This window comes from Lycorma delicatula, chromosome 5 (genome assembly GCF_047948215.1).
Source record: "Lycorma delicatula isolate Av1 chromosome 5, ASM4794821v1, whole genome shotgun sequence".
NCBI lineage: Eukaryota > Metazoa > Arthropoda > Insecta > Hemiptera > Fulgoridae > Lycorma > Lycorma delicatula.
The window spans coordinates 118,917,293-118,938,847 of record NC_134459.1 but is presented as its reverse complement, the minus strand read 5'-3'; the positions used below and the strand labels follow the sequence as shown (position 1 = coordinate 118,938,847).

Sequence of the window (21,555 nt, the reverse complement as noted above, 5' to 3'; positions counted from 1 at the left end):
ATATTAGTTTTAAATATTTTTATAAAAAATAAAAACATAGTGAATTGTACAAACCACCCAAAAAACACTTAGTGTGAAAGTATCCCTCAAAAACAGTTGTTTGACCTGTTTCCCCCCCAAAAAAATTGATATACAAAGAAACTGTTACTATGAATTATTATTGAATACTATTTGCTACTTTAGTTTCACAAAGTTTGAAACACAATTCTTTGTTTCGAACGCAGAGAAAAAATATTTAATAAATTAACTTGTAAAAGAATTGCAAAAATTCACTCGCCCGAGGTTTTTTCAAAATAGAACAAACAACTGGTTTAGAAAAAACACAAAAAAACAAGAAAGCTGCTCAATCTTTTAAAGCAACATCTGTTCAGAGTAACATTATTTTGTAATTGAAACAGCCTGCGACAAGTGAATTTTATAATATTTTTTCAAGGTTTTGCACAACTTAATTTATTAAATATTTTTCTCTCCATTTGATGCAAAGAAATGTTTTAAATAAGTTTTAGAGTTGCAAATAATGTCAAGTTTTTTGTATATATATTTTTTTGGATTCAGGACAAACAGTTGTTTTTTGAGGGATACCTTCACACTGAAAGTGTTTTTTGGAGGTTATATTATTCACCATTTTTTTTTATTTATATAATTCTGTTTTTGTGATAAGGAAATTCACTAACACTTTTTCATTGAAATTCTTTTTTTTGGTGTTGAGATATCCTTAAAAACAGATATAACAGATATATTTCTGTTATATCTTTTATCACTTTCATCATGATGTATATGATACAAAATAAATAAAAATCAATGTTTTTAGATCAGTATAATAAAATAATACATAGAATTACCTTTAGAGTGTAGTTATCAACAACAAAACTGTTGACTTCAAAGCCAAAAACACCATTTTCTAAGCAAAAACACTTATTTCATATACTTGTACTATTTATTATTTACTAATATTAAATTTCATATTTATATTATTTGTATTTAATTAATTGGAAATTATCTTATCATACACTAGCTGATCCTAATTCAGCTATAATTTTACTGTGTTTACCCTTCATCATAAGGATCCAAAAAATATTATTATAAAAAAGGTAAACTGGGTTTCTCTAATGTACCTGATCATCTGATTAAGAATAAACATACAATATCTGATATTAGGACAAATTTAAAAATACTGGAAATTAAAAAATATAATATGAATACAAATAGTAAGGGATTAGACATTTTAGAAAGATACTCTTCATATAAACATAAAAATAAATCTAATATAATCAACCTTCAGACAGAATATGAGGATGACAATATTTTGATAGCTGCAGTAGATGGCACCACCATCTATTTTGATAGTGATGTATAATTTAATGTATTTCAACCAGTACAGTAAAGTAAGTTCAGTTAAATAGACAACATGCATAATTGCTTTACTTAAAATTATTTTTATTTGATTTGAATTTTTAATTTGATTTTTGCCTTGATGTCATATTTTTACATATGTAAAAATTTTTACAATTTAATTTTTAATTTAACCGAATAAAAGTTTAAAATAAATAGATTAAAGGTTTTAAATTTTAAATAAAATAAATAAATGAATGATGTGTTATTACGAAGCTTGTGTTGTAATTTGTGATGAATATATAATGCAGTTGATGATGCGAGTTAATTGCGAAAGCACTCCTGCATATATAGTGGAGTAAGGTAAGTAATCCTACTTTATTTATTCTGTACTTTGGTTGTTCAATAAATAAATAAATAATATATATATATATATATATATATATATATATATATATATATATATATATATATAATTATATCAAACTAAAAAGATTAATAGAAAAGGGATGGTACCACAAAACGGGCAAGACCCTTGTGGACACCTAATCTTTCATCTTTTACAAATAATATAAATTAAGTATAATTAAGTTAAGTTAAGTAATAAATATTAAATTGTATTATAAAACAATGTTAAATTAAGTATGATTAAGTTAAGTAATATTATAATTTGTATTAGGATTACTCCATTAATTATAATTCTGTAAAAGTGAAAGAGATAAAAGAAATAAAGAAATATATATATTTATGTAAAATGGTGAATAATACGAACACTGAATAGTGAATAAAAGGCATTGCTGTCTATATATATTTATATATATATAGGTAGTGTTTTTTTTTTGTGTAATGACTATCTCTATAACTTGTTACTTTTTTTTGATTACAGGACCAGAATTTGTTGTTAATTAGAACTCATTAACAGAAATAATAGTCAAGAGATATTAGTGAAAAGCCATTAATGTTAAAATACAACTATTTCGTCTTGGCCTGAAACTAAATTGTCTACCTCCCACACAAGTAGACAAGTGATAATCCTCTGCACTACTCTTGAAACACATTTTTATTATGAAAAAGAGGAAAAATAAAAACTGTATGATTTCTGATGTATGATGTAAAATGAGTGATTTTTTTTTACGGACTCTATTTTTTATACCAGCTTGGAGTATTTCAAACAATTTTGGAACTGTTTGGTTTGCAAAAATTGATATTTCAAATTGTTACATGCTTGCAAAATTGAGACAGATCATTTGGCACATTTGTTATAAAAATCAGTCCACCTATTCTGACATTACAAGAGGCACAAAAAGCTAACAAGAGGCAGATTACCCTTCTTCCTAATGATTTCAAGTAATAAAACTTAAATCATAGAAATTAATTATCAACAATTGTTTGTAAGCAATTATCTACTTGTGCTCACAAAAAGAAATGATAAGGTATTCATCATCCTACTCATAAACAGAATCAATAAAAATAAAAACAGGGAAGTTGTAAGACCTCTTAATCCCCTTCCTTTTTATGGCGACAATGAATAATGACTTGGTAGAAAGTATGAACAATTACATGCTTAATCTGGAACCCACAATCTTGTTAATGAAAAGAAGGAGTTGCTATAATCACATTTATTTAATATATCACAATGAACTTATTTTGAAATTGGTTAAAGAAAGTTATATTTTCTTTAAAAAGTGCAAAAATGTAATATTTATACAATAAAATAGTATTTGAACTAAAATTCAAAAAGTTTTAAAATAAGATTAATTTTATTATTGGTTAAAAATATTGATTTTTATTTCTGTTAGTTAATATACCTTTTTTTACTTACAGGCATTACTAGAGGCTATGGAACAGCAAGTAATAAGTATAAGTAAAGCAGGAGTCATATGTACTCTACCAGCTCGTACATCTATATTAGCAGCTGCTAATCCAGTTTGTGGACATTATAATCGTGCTAAAACTGTTGCAGAAAATTTACGTTTAGGTTCTGCTCTTCTCTCAAGATTTGATTTAGTTTTTATACTGCAAGACAGACCTAATGAAGTAAGTTACACTTCTTGAAGTTTTTACCCTTTTAGTACTGTGCCTACAGCCTTGATACTTTTTACCTATTCTTATTCGAAAGGATGTAATTTCACATCAGTTATCATAAATCTTTCCCACTTGCTATTCTTACAAATCTCCGTCTCAGATATTTCTTGTAACATCGATTGTGGAGGGATAAAGTAAGTTATGATTCCTTTTGTTGTTGAAATATAGAATTTTTATTACATTGCAGCTGGTTAATTGGTTTATTATTGTTGTTTTATATACAGTTTTTTCTTTATTATTAACTTCTAATTATTTTTAAATTAATTATGTAGTTTAATGTTAAATTAATTTTTTTATTCATATTACTTTTTTTCTTTTATACTGTTTAAATATCAGGAAGTATATAAAGCACCAAAACCTCGTTGCAACTATGATTTTCTAATACCTATTAAGAATAAGTTATAAATTTATTAGGCAATTAAAAATAGACCCCGTGTGAAAGTCAGGGTACCTTTTTATCACATAACTTTTTATTTTTCCTGTATAATTTATAAGATCAGTGAGTTTCTGAATAGAAATTTTTGTTTTTTTTAGGAACTTATTTTAATTTTTGCAGTTTACTACTACTTCTTTTGTACTATTGAATGAGTGATAATACATTAAACTGTACTATCACTCATTCGATGTAGAAATATTTAGTTACTTTTTTTTTCAGGACAGATTTGGTTGATGGTAATGTATTTTCTTTCTTATCTGTTCCTACAATTTATCTTGTCCAAAGTTTATTATTATTAGGAAATATAAATTCCTTATAAATAAAAACTTGTTTAAATAATATTCAGAATAATAAAAATAAAAAAATATTTTATTTGAAAATTAGTGTATTATTATGTTATATTTTATAGTGAAGAATTCTTATTGAAATAGCAAAAGCATTTTTATATATATAATAACAGAAAAGCAATTATGGTTTTATTAAACATAAAAAGTCTCCATTTTTGAATATTTCTTTCAAACTGAAGATATATAAAATATTAAATTTTGGAAACTTATAATTTGTTGGCTTTTTGCACTTGGAAGAAAAAATTAATATGATGTAAGCCTATAATTGTAATTATATATATATTTATAACTTACATATTTACAAACGAAAGTAGCCCCTAGGGTAAGAAAACACATACAGCAAGCACAGTTCGGTTACTGCACATTAAAATTTAGTATAACTTTATCCACTGTCCACCAATTGCACCTGTTGTAGGTAAGTATGTTCCCTAACAAAATAAATTATATTTTTTTAAAAATGAATATTTGTGTTTTGGATATTCTAAAAAAAATGCAGCTCTTAGTGAACTTCTTAGTAACAAATGTGTTAATATTTACTTCTGGCCTAGGATATTCTGGTTGTAATGATGATGAAGAGCCCCTGGGGTGCTGTTTGGGAGGTGCTCTTATATCTCTGTAAAAAATCGTCTGATTTTCAAAATTCAAACAGGCTATTTGTTTATAGGTTAAAGGTTAATTTTTACATGCATCAGGTACACTCTCAATCTAACAGATCACGGTTATTCGGAAATGCTGTTATATCTTTGCAACCAATCTTTTGATTTTCAAAATTCAAAAAGAGTATTTGCTAGTTAATGCAAATTCATGATGGAACCAAACCAGGACAAAGAAGCAGTGTTTTTCAGCAATTTTTTTTTTCGGCAGTCGTATTTTTTAATTTTAATACTTATCTCTTGTTGTAGTTTTTGGATGGATGATAGCCAAACACTGGCAGTGGGAAAATGATAATATTCAAATAAGAAACAAGTCCAAGAAAGCACCATATGAACAAGTACAGCACTATTTAAAATCGTGTTTTTAAGTGTTAAAACCAATTCTTTGTTTTACTGCTTGTGTTGGCATGTTTGCAATAGCTTCTGTATGCTTCTCTAACTTCTGTGACTGTATATTTTAATTTGTGTAGTTATTATTTAATGTTATCATTTTTATAGTTAATTATACGCACTGATGTGCATTTATAAAATAATTTAGAAATATTTGTCACTGTTAACAATTAGTAAATATTTTCTTTAAAAATTGATATATAAATTATTATGACTAAAGATTATTAAAGGGATTATCTGGAATCCATAATCCTGGGATTGAAAAGCTTTTTCAATCCCTAGAAAATTTCATAGATTAGGGTGGCAGTTATTGTAACAATCTTAAGCTAGTGATAACAATGAGGGCATATTCTATCGTAATCTTGTTGTTTTGTAATTTTTCTGTAGCTTTGTGGTACAGTAATACTTTGTTAAACTAAATTTATAAGGACAAAAAAATTGTAATTATTGATGTTTAAGTACTGCTGCATACAAACATAAAAAGGTAACTTAAGATGTAATTAATATTAAGGTATAATATTAATTTTAAAAGTCATTAAAGCGTTTCAAATGTTTGCATTTTATTTAACAATTAATATTTTACAACTTCAAAACAACTTTAACAAAGAAAAGTTGTAGATTATCCACTCATGTGAAGACATAATAAATAAAAAACTTTGAACCAATAGAAAATTCAACCTCTTAGTGTTTCATTTAATGAGTCCACCACATCCTCACTTTGCAATAGATGTTGTCCAGTAACTTTTAATTATTTAAAAAACAAAAGTAAAAATTATTTGTAAAAATATATATCTATGTATACTCTTGCATCATCTATAATGAAATTATATACAATTATTCGTTTGTTTATAACAGTGGCTGCATTAACATTTGATGTATATTATTTAAAGAATTGAAAAGATATAACTTTTTCAGTTATTACGTTGTTAATAGAATATTTTTTTTTACTTTGTTGATTGGCACAATAAAACATAATTATTACAATTTACAATTTTTTGCCTTTGCTCACCTTATCGAAGCAGTTTAATCACAATAAACTAGTTTTACATATAGCACATAAAAAAAGAAATCTCAACTTGCTTGAATATTGTGAAATCTATAAATATATTATATTTGACAAAACATCATATTAAATAAATAAACACATAATAGATCAAGAATATTTTTTAACTATATATTAAAAAGTAACTTACTTTTTCTGAGACAGGCAATTGTAACATTAGTGATTTTGTTAACTATGGTACTGAAGAAACTGTATATTCGATTTAAAAAGATCTTCTGGAAGATTAATTTTATGTAATTTGAAAGTGAGATACTAATAATCGTTTACTTGTGTGTAGCAAAACTCATCCAATATTTTAATCAAATGTGAATTAATGTTTGTTTTTTTTTCTAGCATTTGGATATTTTACTATCTGAACATGTAATAGCATTGTACTCTGGATTGAAACGTACCTCAGATTTTGGTTCTGAGGCTGGTAGTAGTGTTTGTAATGAAACTATCCAAAGCTTTGAACTTCCTCTTAGGTAATAGATAATTTAACAAATTGCATTGAATATATTAAATTATTAAAATTAAATAAAAACTAGTAATTTGCTGTCTCTTTTCTTTCACCAAATACTTTGTAGATACTTGTTCCTGTTAAGTTTTATTATTATTTTTATTTCAAATTAATAAACAAAGTCATATTTAAAGCTGTAGACATTTGTTTATTACCTCAGTCAGAAATGTAAATAATGATTTTTTTTTTGGTAGATAGTAGGACTATTATTTTCAATGCCATATATTTAAATATATTTTTAAATGGAAATGAGTTTTGAATAATTTAAATTAAGAGTAAATTTATTACTTCCTTAAGCCAGTCATCATGTTCAAATTTTTCTTGTTCATTAATTCTTTTTCCATTACTGTTTTTTTAATCTCTTTTTTGTAGTATGAGAGATTTAAATTTATAATTACTCATTTCATTTATTATATTATGTTAATTTATAAGATTATGTTTTTTTGACTGAAAATACACGTTTACTTTTTCTGATGTGATCAGGGAAAAATATTTTATTTGATCAGAAAACAGATTTTTTTTATTACATTTTATCTCTTTTTAAATATTCCTAAAACATTTTTTTAAAGTTCTTCTTAGATACGTTAAAAAAATGGCTCACTCATATATCTATTAACATAAAATTCCAATATTGTGTACATAAGTTATTTCAAGTTACTTAATTAGCAGTTAATAAATGTAATTCTCAAATTATATTTGTAATTATATGCTGATTATATAATTAAAATAATTCATTATTACAACAACAAAAGTTAATATATTTATCAACTTGTTAAACTAAGAGTGTTGATTTAGAAATAAAATTTGTTCAATTTTTATTGAATACTTAGTGTTTGTAAGGATACCTCTTGTGAATGAGACAGTCAACATAATATACTGTTTCTCTCTGAAAAGGCACACTTATTTGTTGCTTTACACTATTTGTCTCATCTTTCCAAGGTCACTGTATGCTTATTTGTTAAACTACATTCAGCATTATAAAAGACAATTACAAACCTCCTCCTCCCTTTCCCTAGTAAGCCTGTTATTATTCTGGATTTTTTTATGTTTATAGTTTTTAAAAGTGTTTTTGCCTTGGCACTTAAGTTATGTAATCAGCTAATGTTCACATTTTATACATAAACAAGTGTTTACTTAAAGCTTCTTATAGATAGCCAGACACTTCAGAAAATTATTAAATCAATAAAATAAAAAGAATTCATTTAAATTGACTTAATGATTTAATTAACATTATTCACAATTTTTATAATTCCATTCCATGTAATTATCTTCTTTTTACACTCCATGCCTATATTTATTCTAATTTGTCAGATTTAAACCTGAACATATCTGCGTTTGTTCATAGCATGTTTATTCTATTTAGTAGATTTGCATTAAAACACACATCCAGCTATAAAGGTTTGCTAAATCGATTCCACCTAACTCTAGAAAATTGGGAATATTGACTTAACAGAGAAAGAAAATTTAATTAAGATCTATGTAATCTTAGATTACTGCTGGGTACATAGAAGATCAATGGATATTATGTTGTTTGCCATTGAAATGGTAAACATTGTAGGACATAAAAAATGCCATCTGACTGGTACTTGAACCCTAGACCTACCAGATGAAAGGCTGAAATTCTACCAATCTACAGTAAAGGTCAGCAGTGAAAATGTTTTATATAATTGATGGATTACAATGTATATTTTAAGAATTATATCTAAACATTACATCTAATTTGATTTATTTTTAATCCTGTATTTTATAATTGTCTCTATAGTGAAAGGTTAAAACTTGACCCAGGAGAAAATATTGATCTCATTTCACCAAGTCTGTTAAGAAAATACATAGCATATGCTAAAAAGTATGTGCCAAACCCTTACCTATCTTCAGGTGCTGTTAATATTTTACAAACTTTCTACTTAGAATTGAGAAAGCAACATCATACCTTGGATGCTACCCCAATTACCACTAGACAGCTTGAATCACTCATCAGACTAACCCAGGTAAGTGTGTAACTTAACTGTATTCAAATAAATACAGTAGAATCTTCTTATCCATACATATTAAAGCTCTCTCACTTATTACACATACTCATTAATTTGTTCTTAACATCATTTTTTAACATCCTTCATTGTCACCCTAGAATGGTGCTCTTATGCTCTATTTGAAAACCATGATGTAGCCATCATAGTTTATGAATGTATCCATTCTATTCAATGTTCCACTTAATTCTTAAATGTTATGTTCTTTGTCATAATTTGAAGTTTCTCTGATAATCCAAAATATTTTAGTTCTCATTTCCATTTCATTAGCAGGTTCTTATTTTGACTATTCCTTGAATGATTTTTAGCAAAAGAAAAAACCCTGAACAGGTGGTTTACTGGTAAGACAAGCAGTAGAATTGTTACCTTTGAGCCTCTGAACATGCCTCAAACTCTTTCATGCTTTCCCCTGTTGGGATTGTCTTCCTCCTGTACCTTCAAGATTTTTTTACTATTTTCTTGATTATACTTATTAAATAGCATTATATAGTTCACACCACATTATCATAGAATTTGTGTGGCTTTCATGAGAAGAATTTCACTACAGATCACCCCATCACAACCTCAAATTAGGCCCCTTCAATCCAAGACTGGTTATTTGGGAAAGTCTTTTCATACCTAACTACTAAATCTGAGGATAATTGGCTATCTATCATAAGCATCCTACCCATTATTTGAAAATCACTCCAGGATAATATAGAATATCTAAGCAAATATTCCTGAAGCAGAATTCACTACTCCAAATAAGAATATGATTTTTTTTTAAATACTCATTTATTATATTCCCAGGCTGTGAAGTAGTGAAACAACAAAGTTTTGATTACAGATAATCTCTTTCAAGTACCTTAGCTTACATTATAAGCACTTTTTCATATAGATTAGTTATTTCTGTAAGCTCATTCTTAGGTATATATAGATTCTTTTGATTTTATGATCAAGATTATTTGTTGTTCAGACTAAGTAAACTGAAAAACTTACATTATGTTAAATATTTTAAACTGAAAAGTTGTCTTTATATTTCATTAAAATACAATAATCACAAAGAAACAAATAATTAGCTAAATAAGTATGTTTGGTTGTTACCCAAACCCGCGTTAAAAATAACCAAAATACACTCTATGATGATTTAGAGATGAAGAGAATGATTTGAAATATGTATCCATTGAAAACCAATTTGGTTTCATAATGTGATTGTTTACATGAGAGTCAAATGCCTCAGATCAAAAAGATCCCTTAACTTTCACATGGATCAAGGAAGGATTTAAGGTTAACTTTGCCAGGCAGAAAGGATCAAGAATAAGAAAAATTGGCTTATAAAGGTAATCTTCTTAAGGTGGAACTATGACATGAGATAAACAACCCAACTACTAGAGTTAGCTTCAAGATCCCTTTCTGGAATAAGCCCCTGTCCTGATTTATGTTGATCATCATAAGTGCTTCCTTAATCTTACTTTCTGCTAAAAAATAAAAAGTAGCTTAAAATTAGTTTCAGGCTTTTTTTATAACACCCTTATTTTTATTTCTGTTATCATCCAAAAGGAAATGTAGTTTTAAGATTGCTTAATATATATCATATTATCTTAACTGTTAAATTAATACTAAATAAGAAGAAATACTGAACAGTAAGGATCCATTGTTAAGTGAATTTTAATTTTTAAATAAATGACAGAAATATAATTGAATGTAATAAAAGAAAATGTAATGATGTGATAAATATTAAATGTACCTTATTTGTAAATTAACAATATTTGAATGTAAAATTAAAAATAATTTTTAAAAAATGATACAACTGAAAAAAGATATCAAAATCTGGTGGCTAACACAAGAAAGGTAAATTTTATTTTTTTCAATACAAATTGAAAGTTTTACTAGGTTCAAAGATTAATTTACGAATTAAAGAATTTTCATTCGGTATAATCCATTTATTTTAGTATTTATTTTTAATGATTATTTTTTTATTGTATACTTAAAACCTTAGTACAAACAATGTTTAATTTATGCAATTTTCATTATTTATAGGCAAGAGCTAAGCTTGAATTACGAGAAGAAGCTACAGCACTGGATGCCATTGAAGTAGTGGAATTAATGCGATGGAGTATGGTTGATACATTTTCTGATGATTTTGGAGATCTTGATTTTCGACGATCACAACATGGTTCAGGGATGAGCACTAAAAATAAAGTAAGCATAATAGTAATGTTCCTATTGCCTTTAAAAATATATTATTTAAACACCAACTTTATTTCTTTTATTTTCACATTTTGTCTCGGGTTGTCTACATTTATAGCACCTAACATACCAACCTTTCTGAAAAAAAAAACCTTACCTCTGTTAGAGATCATGACAGTATTGATATCCTATAGATAAATTAATACTTCAAACATAATAAACATATCTGTTTAGTACAATACATCAACAGTTAGAAATAATAAGCTTAAATGTACTGGTTGGTGCAAGTTAGTAACAATTGAAATGTGTAAACTGGAATCCTGCTTTAAAACTGTTATTAGTTTATGCCGCAGTTTATGCTGTAGTTTTGTTTATCCTGCGTTTTGTTTTTTAAGAAAAAAAACAAATTTAAATTAAAAATGTAATTTAAATATTGTGTTAAAAAAATTAATCACAATCCAGCCGCTACTTTTTGTTATTTGTTCTCCTCTTGTTATTATTAAAAAATAAATGACTAATAAAACGACTATTTCCTGTTTGTTTATAACGTGGATTGTTGTTCATGATAAAATATTTTAAAAAAACAAGACTTGTCTTGAAAAAAGTACAAAAGTAGCTACTTAAGACAACTACAGGGATCCCTTGATTTACGCGGTTAATTGATCCTTGAAAATTGTCGCATAAATTAAAACTGGGTAAATCAAAACTGTTTTCTCAAAAAAGGTATACTGTACACTATTGTACTACTGTGCAGTATATAGTATCTGTATGTGTACATATTTAGTAGGCTAAATTTGTAATTCTTTTCGCAGGTAGAAGACAGAATTTTTAGACAGATTGGCTAAACATGCTTTAATTAATAAAATATAAATCGAATCTAGTACAATAAATATGATTATGTACACACTCAGCATTGAAGAAACAAAGTAAAGAATATAAGAATAATAAAGAACAAAAGAAACATCATAATAAAGTACAGTATTATTAAAAAAATAGTTACCTTAAAATAAACATATGTAGGCTTAAATACAATAAGGATTTAGTTCAGCTGTGGTTTCTTAAAGTAACTGTCCAGTTTACTCTACTTTACTGATAGCTACAACTGCTTTTGCACCATCTTATAGCATTTCGTATCACCTAACAATACATTTACAAAATTTGTACTCTGTTCTCAGTCAGAATTATTTTCAGTTACATAATCACAAAATCTTTCAATGTATCCTAATGCCTCCTGTAGCCCTTTTACTGTTAATTGTGGCTGAGAAATGGAAAATGAGGTTGAAGGTTCACCACTTATGAATTTTGGTGACCCTATTTAATTTATGTGTCACTGCTACTCGTATTGTCATCTAGCTCCTCATTTGGCGACTCGGCTATTGCTAACAAGTCTTCATTTTCAAAAGTTGTTTATCTCCTTCCACAAGTTCATTTACATCTTCAGCATAAACTTCAAGCCCTACACTGCTAGCAAGTTACATAACTTCATTTTTAATAGTATGTGTAATTCCTTGTCTGTTATCATTGAATGCAGTTTGATCTTGATACAGCTTGTGCCATACTCCACAAAGCGTACCCTCTTTGATTTCTTTCCAAGCTTTGGCAACATTGCGTACAGCATAAAGGATGTTATATTTTTTCCAAAATGTTCCAAATCGCAGATCTCATTGCTTGAACTGTTAGTCGCAGAAACCACCTGAAAAAATTTTTTTTTAAGATAGTAAGCCTTGAATGTGGCTATCAATCCCTGGTCACATTGGTTTATCATTGATGTTGTATTTCCAGTGATCAGTGATGTTGACTTTTACATATACATTAATTGCTTCTAATTCTTCAGAGTTTGGATGTCCAGGAGCATTATCGAGCAGTAGAACAGCTTTGTGTGCGATATTGTTTCTTGTGCAAAAATCTTTGCATTGCAAGCTAAAACAATTCTTCAGTCAGAAAAAATGCACCTTGTTATCCATGCTTTTTGGTTGGATGTCCAATACACAGGAATAGATTGTTTTTTAATTCCTTTAAAAGCACAGGGATTTTCTGAGTGATATATAAGCAACGGTTTTAATTTACAGTTCCCTTTCGCGCTTTCTCCAAGTAAAAGTATGAATTGATCTTTAGATACTTTAAAACCAGACATATGGCATTCTTCTTTTGCAATAAAGATACATTTAGGCATCATTTTTCAAAAAAATCACCTTTTGTTAACATTAAATAGTTGCTGTGACATGTATTCTCCTTCTTTCATGATAATTTGTCAATTTTTTTTTAATCTTTCGGCTTTTTCATTTGTACTGGCTGCTTCACCTTGAATCAGAATGTTATGCAGGTTTGAATGTTTTTTAAAATTTTTGAACCATCCTTTTCTTGCATTGAATAGGTTGATATCATCAGCATGGTACGTCGGTCAATAGTTCATTCAAACTTAATGCTCTTTCATAAATAATAATAGTTGTCACTGGAATATAACGTTAAGTGCAATTTTCTATAAAAATGTTCAATAGTTTTTCAAGTTCAACCATTAAAGGAGATCATAAATAAGATATGCATGGTATGTCGGTCGGTCTTAATAGTTCATGCAAACTTAATGCTCTTTCAAATAATAGTAGTTGTCACAGGAATACAACGTTGAGTATAATTTTCTATGAAAATGTTCAATAGTTTTTCAAGTTCAACCATTACAGGAGATCGTAAATAAGATATTTATGAAGCATGAAGAGGAACAGAATTTTCTGCAGCAATCATAATTGTATCCTCACTTTTAATTATTGAACAAACTGTTGGATTTGACAACCAAGATAATTTTTGATATCAATGTTATGTAAACCATCAGCATGTTTTTTATCACCTCCAAGTTTGCTTCAAGAGTGATAGTTTTTCTTTCCTTTCCCATATGTTTAAGGTCAGACAGAAATACAAAAAATATAAAATAAAACAGTTATACTAAATAATTCACAATAAAATCCTAAAATATCTCGCACAATAAATTACAAATATTGTATGTACTGTAGCCTTTGTATCACACCTTGAACATAAACTGATCAAAATTATATACCGCACAGTAATATAATGTTAGATAGAGTAACACAACACAACCAATATTTTCTCTAACAACTAATGGCTGGTTGGCTGTGATCACTAAAATGTTTATAAACCAAACACTTAAATATTACCAGCCTAACACACTTCAGTACGTTATTATTGAAAGGGAAAACCTGTTTTATTGTTTATTTTGTTACATGTGTATATAAGTCCACGTGTATTGTTTTCCGAAAACCCTTTTTAAGAATTCTTTCACGAATATTATTTTATACCTTATGTACAGTAATTCTGACCACGTTAATTTGAAACCAATAAGTCAAGGGACAGTGTTATAAAATCAACCGTGCAAATTTAAAATTACGTAAATCAAATCTCAGTAAACCAAGGGATTACTGTATTAATGCATAAGCAAATACTTTTATTCAGTTTTGCCAACTTGTAAGGCCATAATACAACTTAATGGAGATTTTGAAAAGTATGATTTTGTTGTTGAATCGTATCCTTCAAATAGACTTTCCATTATCAGATAAGTTTGTTAATGAGCAAGGAAAAAGATTTGCAGTCAGTTATTTAGAATCCAGGAACGTAACAAGACAGCTTACTGTTGAACAAGAAGTTACAAAATATTATGTTAAAACATTCTACATCTTGAAAATGTTTAGTATTACCGCTATTAATACTTGTCCCCACAGATGATCCTGACAGTAGGCTACAGGTTCCATGTAATTGATTTGAATTAATTTAATACATGATGATTTAAAATTTATTTTTTTGGAAAGATGAACAGTCCCAGCCAGGTTGACGGACAGAATCGTACTGATTTGTGTTCAATAAACAACATTTATTAAAAAAAATCAATTGAACCAACCTAGTGCAATGGTTTAAAGTGGAATATCTTGCCAAATAATTACAGAACTATGGTTTTTTGAAGTATTGTGATAGAAGATAAATATGTTGAAATATTGGCTATATACATTCCTGTATGACAAATGAATTTTGAGAATTTATTCCAGCAAGTTGGTACTCTGCAATACTTCTACTGCAGTACATAACTATATTAAAGTTTTTGACAGCAAAGTAATTGGACGATGGGGTTTTATAGAAATTTGATCAAGATCATGAGACGAGTCATTTTAAGGCTTTTTCTTGTTGAATGTTGGAAAAGATAAAATATCACCATGAAATCAACCATACTTGGATTATTAAAGGAAGTAACTATTATTACTTTTGAATAAGTATATTCAGATTGTTCACTATGTAGAACTGTTTACTTCATTATTTCACAGTGTCTATAGCAATGTGTTATTAAGAGGAAAAACAGTTTCAGCACAAGTCTTTGTCACAGTAAATCAAATTTTAGCTTTTCATCCTTTTTACCTTTGAATCAGCTGATATATTAGCTTGTATCAGCTGCTGTGTTAGCTTTTACCTTTGCATCAGCTGCTATATTAATCATATTTATTATTTTATCTTGTCACATTGATGTTCTCATCACCACAAATGTGCTTGATTAAAAATTTAGTTAGTTTACTTAAATTAAAATTACAATATAGTAAATTAATTTTCTTTAATTTATATATAGTATGGTATAACCCATCTGCATTCATTTTTTTCTTTTTACTTCCTTGTATGAAGTAAAGGAAGTATTGTGATCACGAAAAAATTTGACTAGTTTTGATGTGATGACTATATATACGTGTATGTACATACATATATATCTCGCATAATTCAAAAATGATTAGTCATAGGATGTTAAAATTTTGAATTTAGGACTGTTGTAACATCTAGTTGCACACCTCCTCTTTTGATTGTAATCGACTGGATCAAAAATATGCAAAAAACCCCAAAATCCCCAAAAATTTGGATTTTGAACTTTTTTCTTAACTGCAGTAATAAGCCCTCATTGAGAGCTTTTCAACGATATATAAGTGGTACTTATTTTCATCGGTTCCAAAGTTATAGCCAAATGAAATTTTAATTAATGAAATATTTGGACTTATAAGGGGAAGGCATATTGGTTAAAATTAGACTTCATCTTTTTTTTTTAATTTAAATATATTGATTTATTAATAAAATTATTAACCTCTGATTATAAAAAAATTTTTACAATAAATAATAATAAATAAAAAAATTATGAAAAAATATCAGAAGTTATTAAAGAAATAAAATTTTATGTACTTTTCATTTTAAAAAAAAGTGTATTTGTAATTTAATAAGTGTACAAGGAAGTCATGTGATGTCCACATCAGATTTTTTTTTTGTGAATAAACATTTACTTTGTGAAAATTCATTTACATGAATCACTTAATCCTTTACTTAGTGATGAAAATATTCTAAGTGTGAGTTGAGAATCCAGAAGTAACATATAGAGGACTTTATTTGTATCAGTCAATTATTCAACCTTCTAAACTACTGAATTGAGTTACTGCAGACCTATGAATTCTTGAAATTCCTGTAGATTCACACTGTTGTAAGTTTGATGAACAACAGATTAAAGTGTGACCATTCCAGATTAGGTTTATCTTCATTGCAAAATGTTTTATTAGATGAATGAATCCAACTGAGGCTACTTCAGCTTTTGTTTAAAAAATTGTTATCATCCCATTTTTCTATGCTAATGTATTTTTTCACTGCTTCTGCAATAATATAATGTGAAACCACCTTTAAGTACCTTTACTTTGTTACCTTTTCGTTGCATTCTTGTACACCCACTCAGCATTGATTTTTTCTTTCGTCCATCATTTCAGCCACTTCCTCTTTCCTTGTCATGTTTCTGACAGTTATTGTTTCTTTTAATCATTTCATTTTAATTTTTCCTTAACATTTTTCTTTCTGCTGTCAATCTTTCACTGTTGCTAATGTTCTGGACCGATTTTTTTTTAATGAAGGTTGATGTCCTGTACACCCTCACTCAAATTTCATTCAGTAATGATTTTAGTCAGACTTCTTTTTTGTTGCTAACTATGTAGATGAATCAGCTATTCTGAGATAGTTACTGCTTCTGGGCTGCATAATCTGTATTCGAACATTTGCAGTTATAAAAGTCCAGGATTTCCTTTTCTAGGGATCCGTGTTTCCCAAATTTTCTATGAGGTTTCTCCAATGAACTTTTAGTTTTCTTTAAGCATCCAACGTAGTGCTAGGTATACAATGTACATTATTGTAACAAAATTCCTGACGTGTAAGATTTAGAATAAGATAAAATTGTGTGACAAGACAGTAATGGTATGCAACCATTATGATCAAATTGAAAATGTAGGATGTAGAGGTTTTTGAGATTATAAGTTGTATGAACTTTCATTTCCTTGAAGGAAAATTTGCAACATTAGTTTTTTTCATTCTGCAAAACAAGGATTAAATATATGAAACGCATATGAACTTTCATTAACAATACCTCTGAACTCTAATTACCAAAGTACACACTGGTTGCCAGACCCCTATCAATTATAAATACAGTACCAACTTAATTTAACCGGAAATGAGGTCTTTTAGTGGTATTGTTACAACTCTCTCAATCTGCTTAATGTATATTTGTGTAGCAATCTGTATTTTTATTAAATTTATAATTAAAATAAAAATGTTAAATCTTGTTAATCATACATCCTCAATACCACAAAGTTGACCATTTTTGGCATCCTTTGTGGGGATATAGTTAATTTGGAGGATAAATTTTGTTAAATAAAAATGATGGATTAAGTTTTAACTAGGTTAAAGTTGAAAAGATTATAACTTAGAAGGCATTTTTGGAAATACCACTGTAAAGTAAGAAGCATGATTTTTCTACAATCTTTGTGATTGGAAATTGAGATGAATTAAAAATTGTTAGATATAGGCAGGTAGTGTTTGGAGTTACCTGAAGCCCATTTCAACTTATGGCAATGATAAATTATCATCTGGACAGAGCCGAAAAAGGTCTTGGAGCAAGATCAGTCTTATTCATTGGACACTGTTGAAAAATTACATATCAGTTTTTATGTTGAAAACTGTGTCACTAGCTTATCAGCTTATTCGCTGTCAGGAAGCTCATCAGTTCCAAAGAGAGCTACAGCAATTTTTAAAGCTGATAAATTTAAATTAAGACAATGGTTGTACATAGGAAGTGTATCTCCATCCATTACTGTCTCGTTATTGGAATACTCTGGGATAAATAAAAAGAACATTTTAAAAATCAATCCAGTCTTAAGCCATAATGAAGATTCTTTAAAAGTAATGGAGACAAAGATTACATTCTTAGCTCAGCGAGAATATATTTCTTTAGGATTCTCAGCAGTTGTCATTCTAATGCCTAAGGTGTTATTGTAACGTTCCTGGAATCTGAAATTCGATTGGGATTCTGAACCGCCAGGACAAATCCAAAATCTCATTTTGAGCATTGTTATAAGTAATCTATTTTAAATAAAATTGAAATTCCACATTAGATTCATGGAAAGGGGAGCACCAACAAGTCAGTGCATATATTTTTCGATGCCAGTCAACAAGCTTATACTACTGCTATTTGTATGCAATGTGAGTGTTTCCAGGGCATGTTCTTTATTCAATTCACTTTATTCAAGCAAGTTCTTTTGTAGCACCCATAAAGAAGACAAAAATTCCCAGATTGGAATTAACTGCCACTATTGGATCTAGGCGTCTTCAGATATTTTAGAAGAATTAGGAACAGTTGAAAAATATTGGATCGATTCCAGTACAGTACTCGCCTGGATAAAAATCAAAGGACGTTGGGGAGTATTTGTAAAAAACAGAATACAATAAATTAGAAGGTTAACTGGTAGGTCAAATTGGGATCATTTAGATGTTCTGAATCGAGGTTGCTGTTCACAGCAATCTCTATTTTTCAGATGATTCCTCAGTGGATGAAAGATCCTATTAGTCATGGCCTAAGCTCCAGTTTTCTATAATGAAGAAGAAATCATTATGGAGAAAAGGAATACTCCAGTAACTGTGATGCTGGATGCCATTAATAATACTGATTGGTATTATAATTACTTTTTTCTTCTTAAACAAAAATGGTAAGAATGATAGAATGGATTCTTAGATTTCAGAATAATACACTTTTTCCAAATTAACAACTGAAGAAGCCAAATAGATGGAATCCGTAAGGCTAGTACTGGTACAAAAGGGATCTTTTCCTGTTAAAAAGGATAAATTAAAACTGCAATTAATTCAAGATCGTCATGGTTTGGCAAAAGTTAGAACACATATAGTAAATAAAGAAGGTATAGATGATTTTAGATTTCCTACTTTGCTACCATTCAATCATCCTACAGTTTTGGAATTAATCAAAGAATTTCACAGGGAAAACAGTCAGCTGGAAGACAGACTCTTGTTTGTCACAAGAAAATTATTGGATACTGATGTGTAGAAAAACAGTAGATCAGTCATCATAAGTTAGTGTGTCATCATCAGGAATCTAAAGGTTTAAATTCTATGCTTGCTACACTACCTAATCATATAAAGATTGCTGCTACTTTTGAAGTAGTGAGTATTGACTTTGAAGGCCCATTTATTTTAAAAGAAAGTTAAAAGGCCATGTACATGTACATTGTGTATCATGCTGTACATCTCAAGCTTGTAGTACCACTAACTATGGAATTTTTTTTTCAAGCTTTGAGAAAATTCATCGCTCAGCAAGGAAGACAGTCTGTAATTTATATCGACAGTGGTCTTAATTTTAAAGGGGCTATTAACACTTTTGATAAATTGAATTGGCCAACATATAGTACATCACAAAGTATCAAATTGATTTTTAATCCTCCTCATTGCCTGGTGAGGTGGATGGTGAGAGCAAATGATTAGACTTTATAAATATTCACTTGCAAAGTTTTAGGAAAGGCATCATTGGGATATGAAAAACTTGTCACCGTATTATATGATTGGAAAGCATTGGTGAATAGCTGACCATTGACATGTGTCACATTAACCAGAAGACTTGCAACCATTAACGTCTGCTATGTTCATTCGAGATATATGCCATAATGAAGTTTCCAATTGTGACAAGATAGATTCTATAAAAAGATTAAATAAAATATTGACTTATCATCAGAGAATAAGGAGAAGACCTAAGAAAACGATTTATAATGAAGATCCTTGGTTTGCTCAAAGGTGATAGTCACAGAAGAGGCCAACAATTATTTAGAGTATGTGATGTTGTCCTTATTGAAGGAGAAGGCAAGAAGTTGAACTGGCTATTAGTGAAAATTATAGAACTAGTTCCTGGTAAGGATGGCGAAGCAAAATTCATTTGGTTCAATTAAAGACAGTGTTTAGACAACTATTACACCCAGTTCAAAGAATTTGACTCCAAATAACTTCAATTGCTAAAGATTTTCCAGAAGAAATTAATGAACAGAATCTTAACTTCTTCTGATTTATCATGATAAATTTAGTTTTTGAAGAGCGAATGGCAGATTGCTTGCTTGATTCTTATTAGATTTAATAAAATAATGACTTTATTTGGAATGATTCAAACAAATTGTAAAAATAGACTTTAAATGATATGAGTTCTTTGTTAAACTGGATCACTTCACAATCCAAGGTGGGAGTGTGTCTGACTTCTATCAATTGTTGATACAGTATCCATATAATGTAAATGTGAAGTTTGTTCTTTTTGTGGTATTGTTGTAACTCTCTCAATGTGCTTAATCTGTGTAGTGATCTCTATTTTCATTAAATTTACAGTTAAAACAAATGTTAAACCTTGTTAATCATACATTCTCAATATCCCGTGATTGACACTGGTGACAGAAGAATGCTAATCAGATTTAACATTATTACAAAGTAAACATGTCCTGGTCCTCGCTGCATTATTATAGAAAAGTTTTGAATAACAAAAGAATTACTTTGAATTGATCAACTGATTATAAAACAGACTGATCTGAATTAGTACCTTATTACTCTACTATTTAGTGCTCCTTTAAGTACTTATAAACAAATTTATTATAAAACTGCCTTTTTCTCTTTATCTTACATCAACCATTATAGGTTTTTACGTTAAAAAAAACTTTTTGTTTGGAATTGTTGTACAGAACATTAATTAAATATTTTAGTTATGCCAGTGTTATTAATGATGTATTTTATTATTTCAGGCAAAACAGTTTATCAATGTATTACAAAAAATTGCTGATTCTCGAGGGCAGTCTCTGTTCTCTGTTAGTGATATGAAAGAGATTGCAAATAAAAGTAAGATAGTTATTAGCGACTTTTTTGCTTTTGTATGTTCATTAAATGACCAAGGATTTCTTCTTAAAAAAGGCAAAAATCTTTATCAGTTGATGAGTGTTGGTTATTAAAGTTATTATTATGTAAAAAATGTGGTGTATGTAAATATATATGTATATTAAAAAGAACAATTTAGTAATAATATTAACATCTTTCAAAAAGAAACACACTCTTTAAAATCATATGGTTTCTGTGTGTCCATTTTATTATCATTAAAGATTTGTGTTAATCTGTTATCATGTAATATTAGTTACTTTTTATCTGTATAACTTATAATAATAAAACAAAATTTTTCTTTGA

The 21,555-nt window shown here is 28.3% G+C and overlaps 1 protein-coding gene across 3 annotated transcripts in view; it reads left to right on the top strand.

Annotated features, from left to right (window-relative positions):
- Positions 1-21,555, top strand: part of LOC142325335 (DNA helicase MCM8-like) — a 66,002-nt gene extending 44,447 nt beyond the window's left edge. For 2 of the 3 annotated variants that reach the window (XM_075366956.1, XM_075366955.1), the window contains exons 11-15: positions 3,157-3,369; positions 6,640-6,770; positions 8,568-8,793; positions 10,852-11,013; positions 21,123-21,555. In XM_075366956.1, coding sequence (XP_075223071.1) covers positions 3,157-3,369; positions 6,640-6,770; positions 8,568-8,793; positions 10,852-11,013; positions 21,123-21,326 — 936 coding nt within the window. In that variant the 3' untranslated portion in view covers positions 21,327-21,555. Of the gene's footprint in view, positions 1-3,156; positions 3,370-6,639; positions 6,771-8,567; positions 8,794-10,851; positions 11,014-11,813; positions 11,975-21,122 lie in introns of all 3 variants that reach the window. The other variant, XR_012756514.1, reaches the window with a different exon arrangement.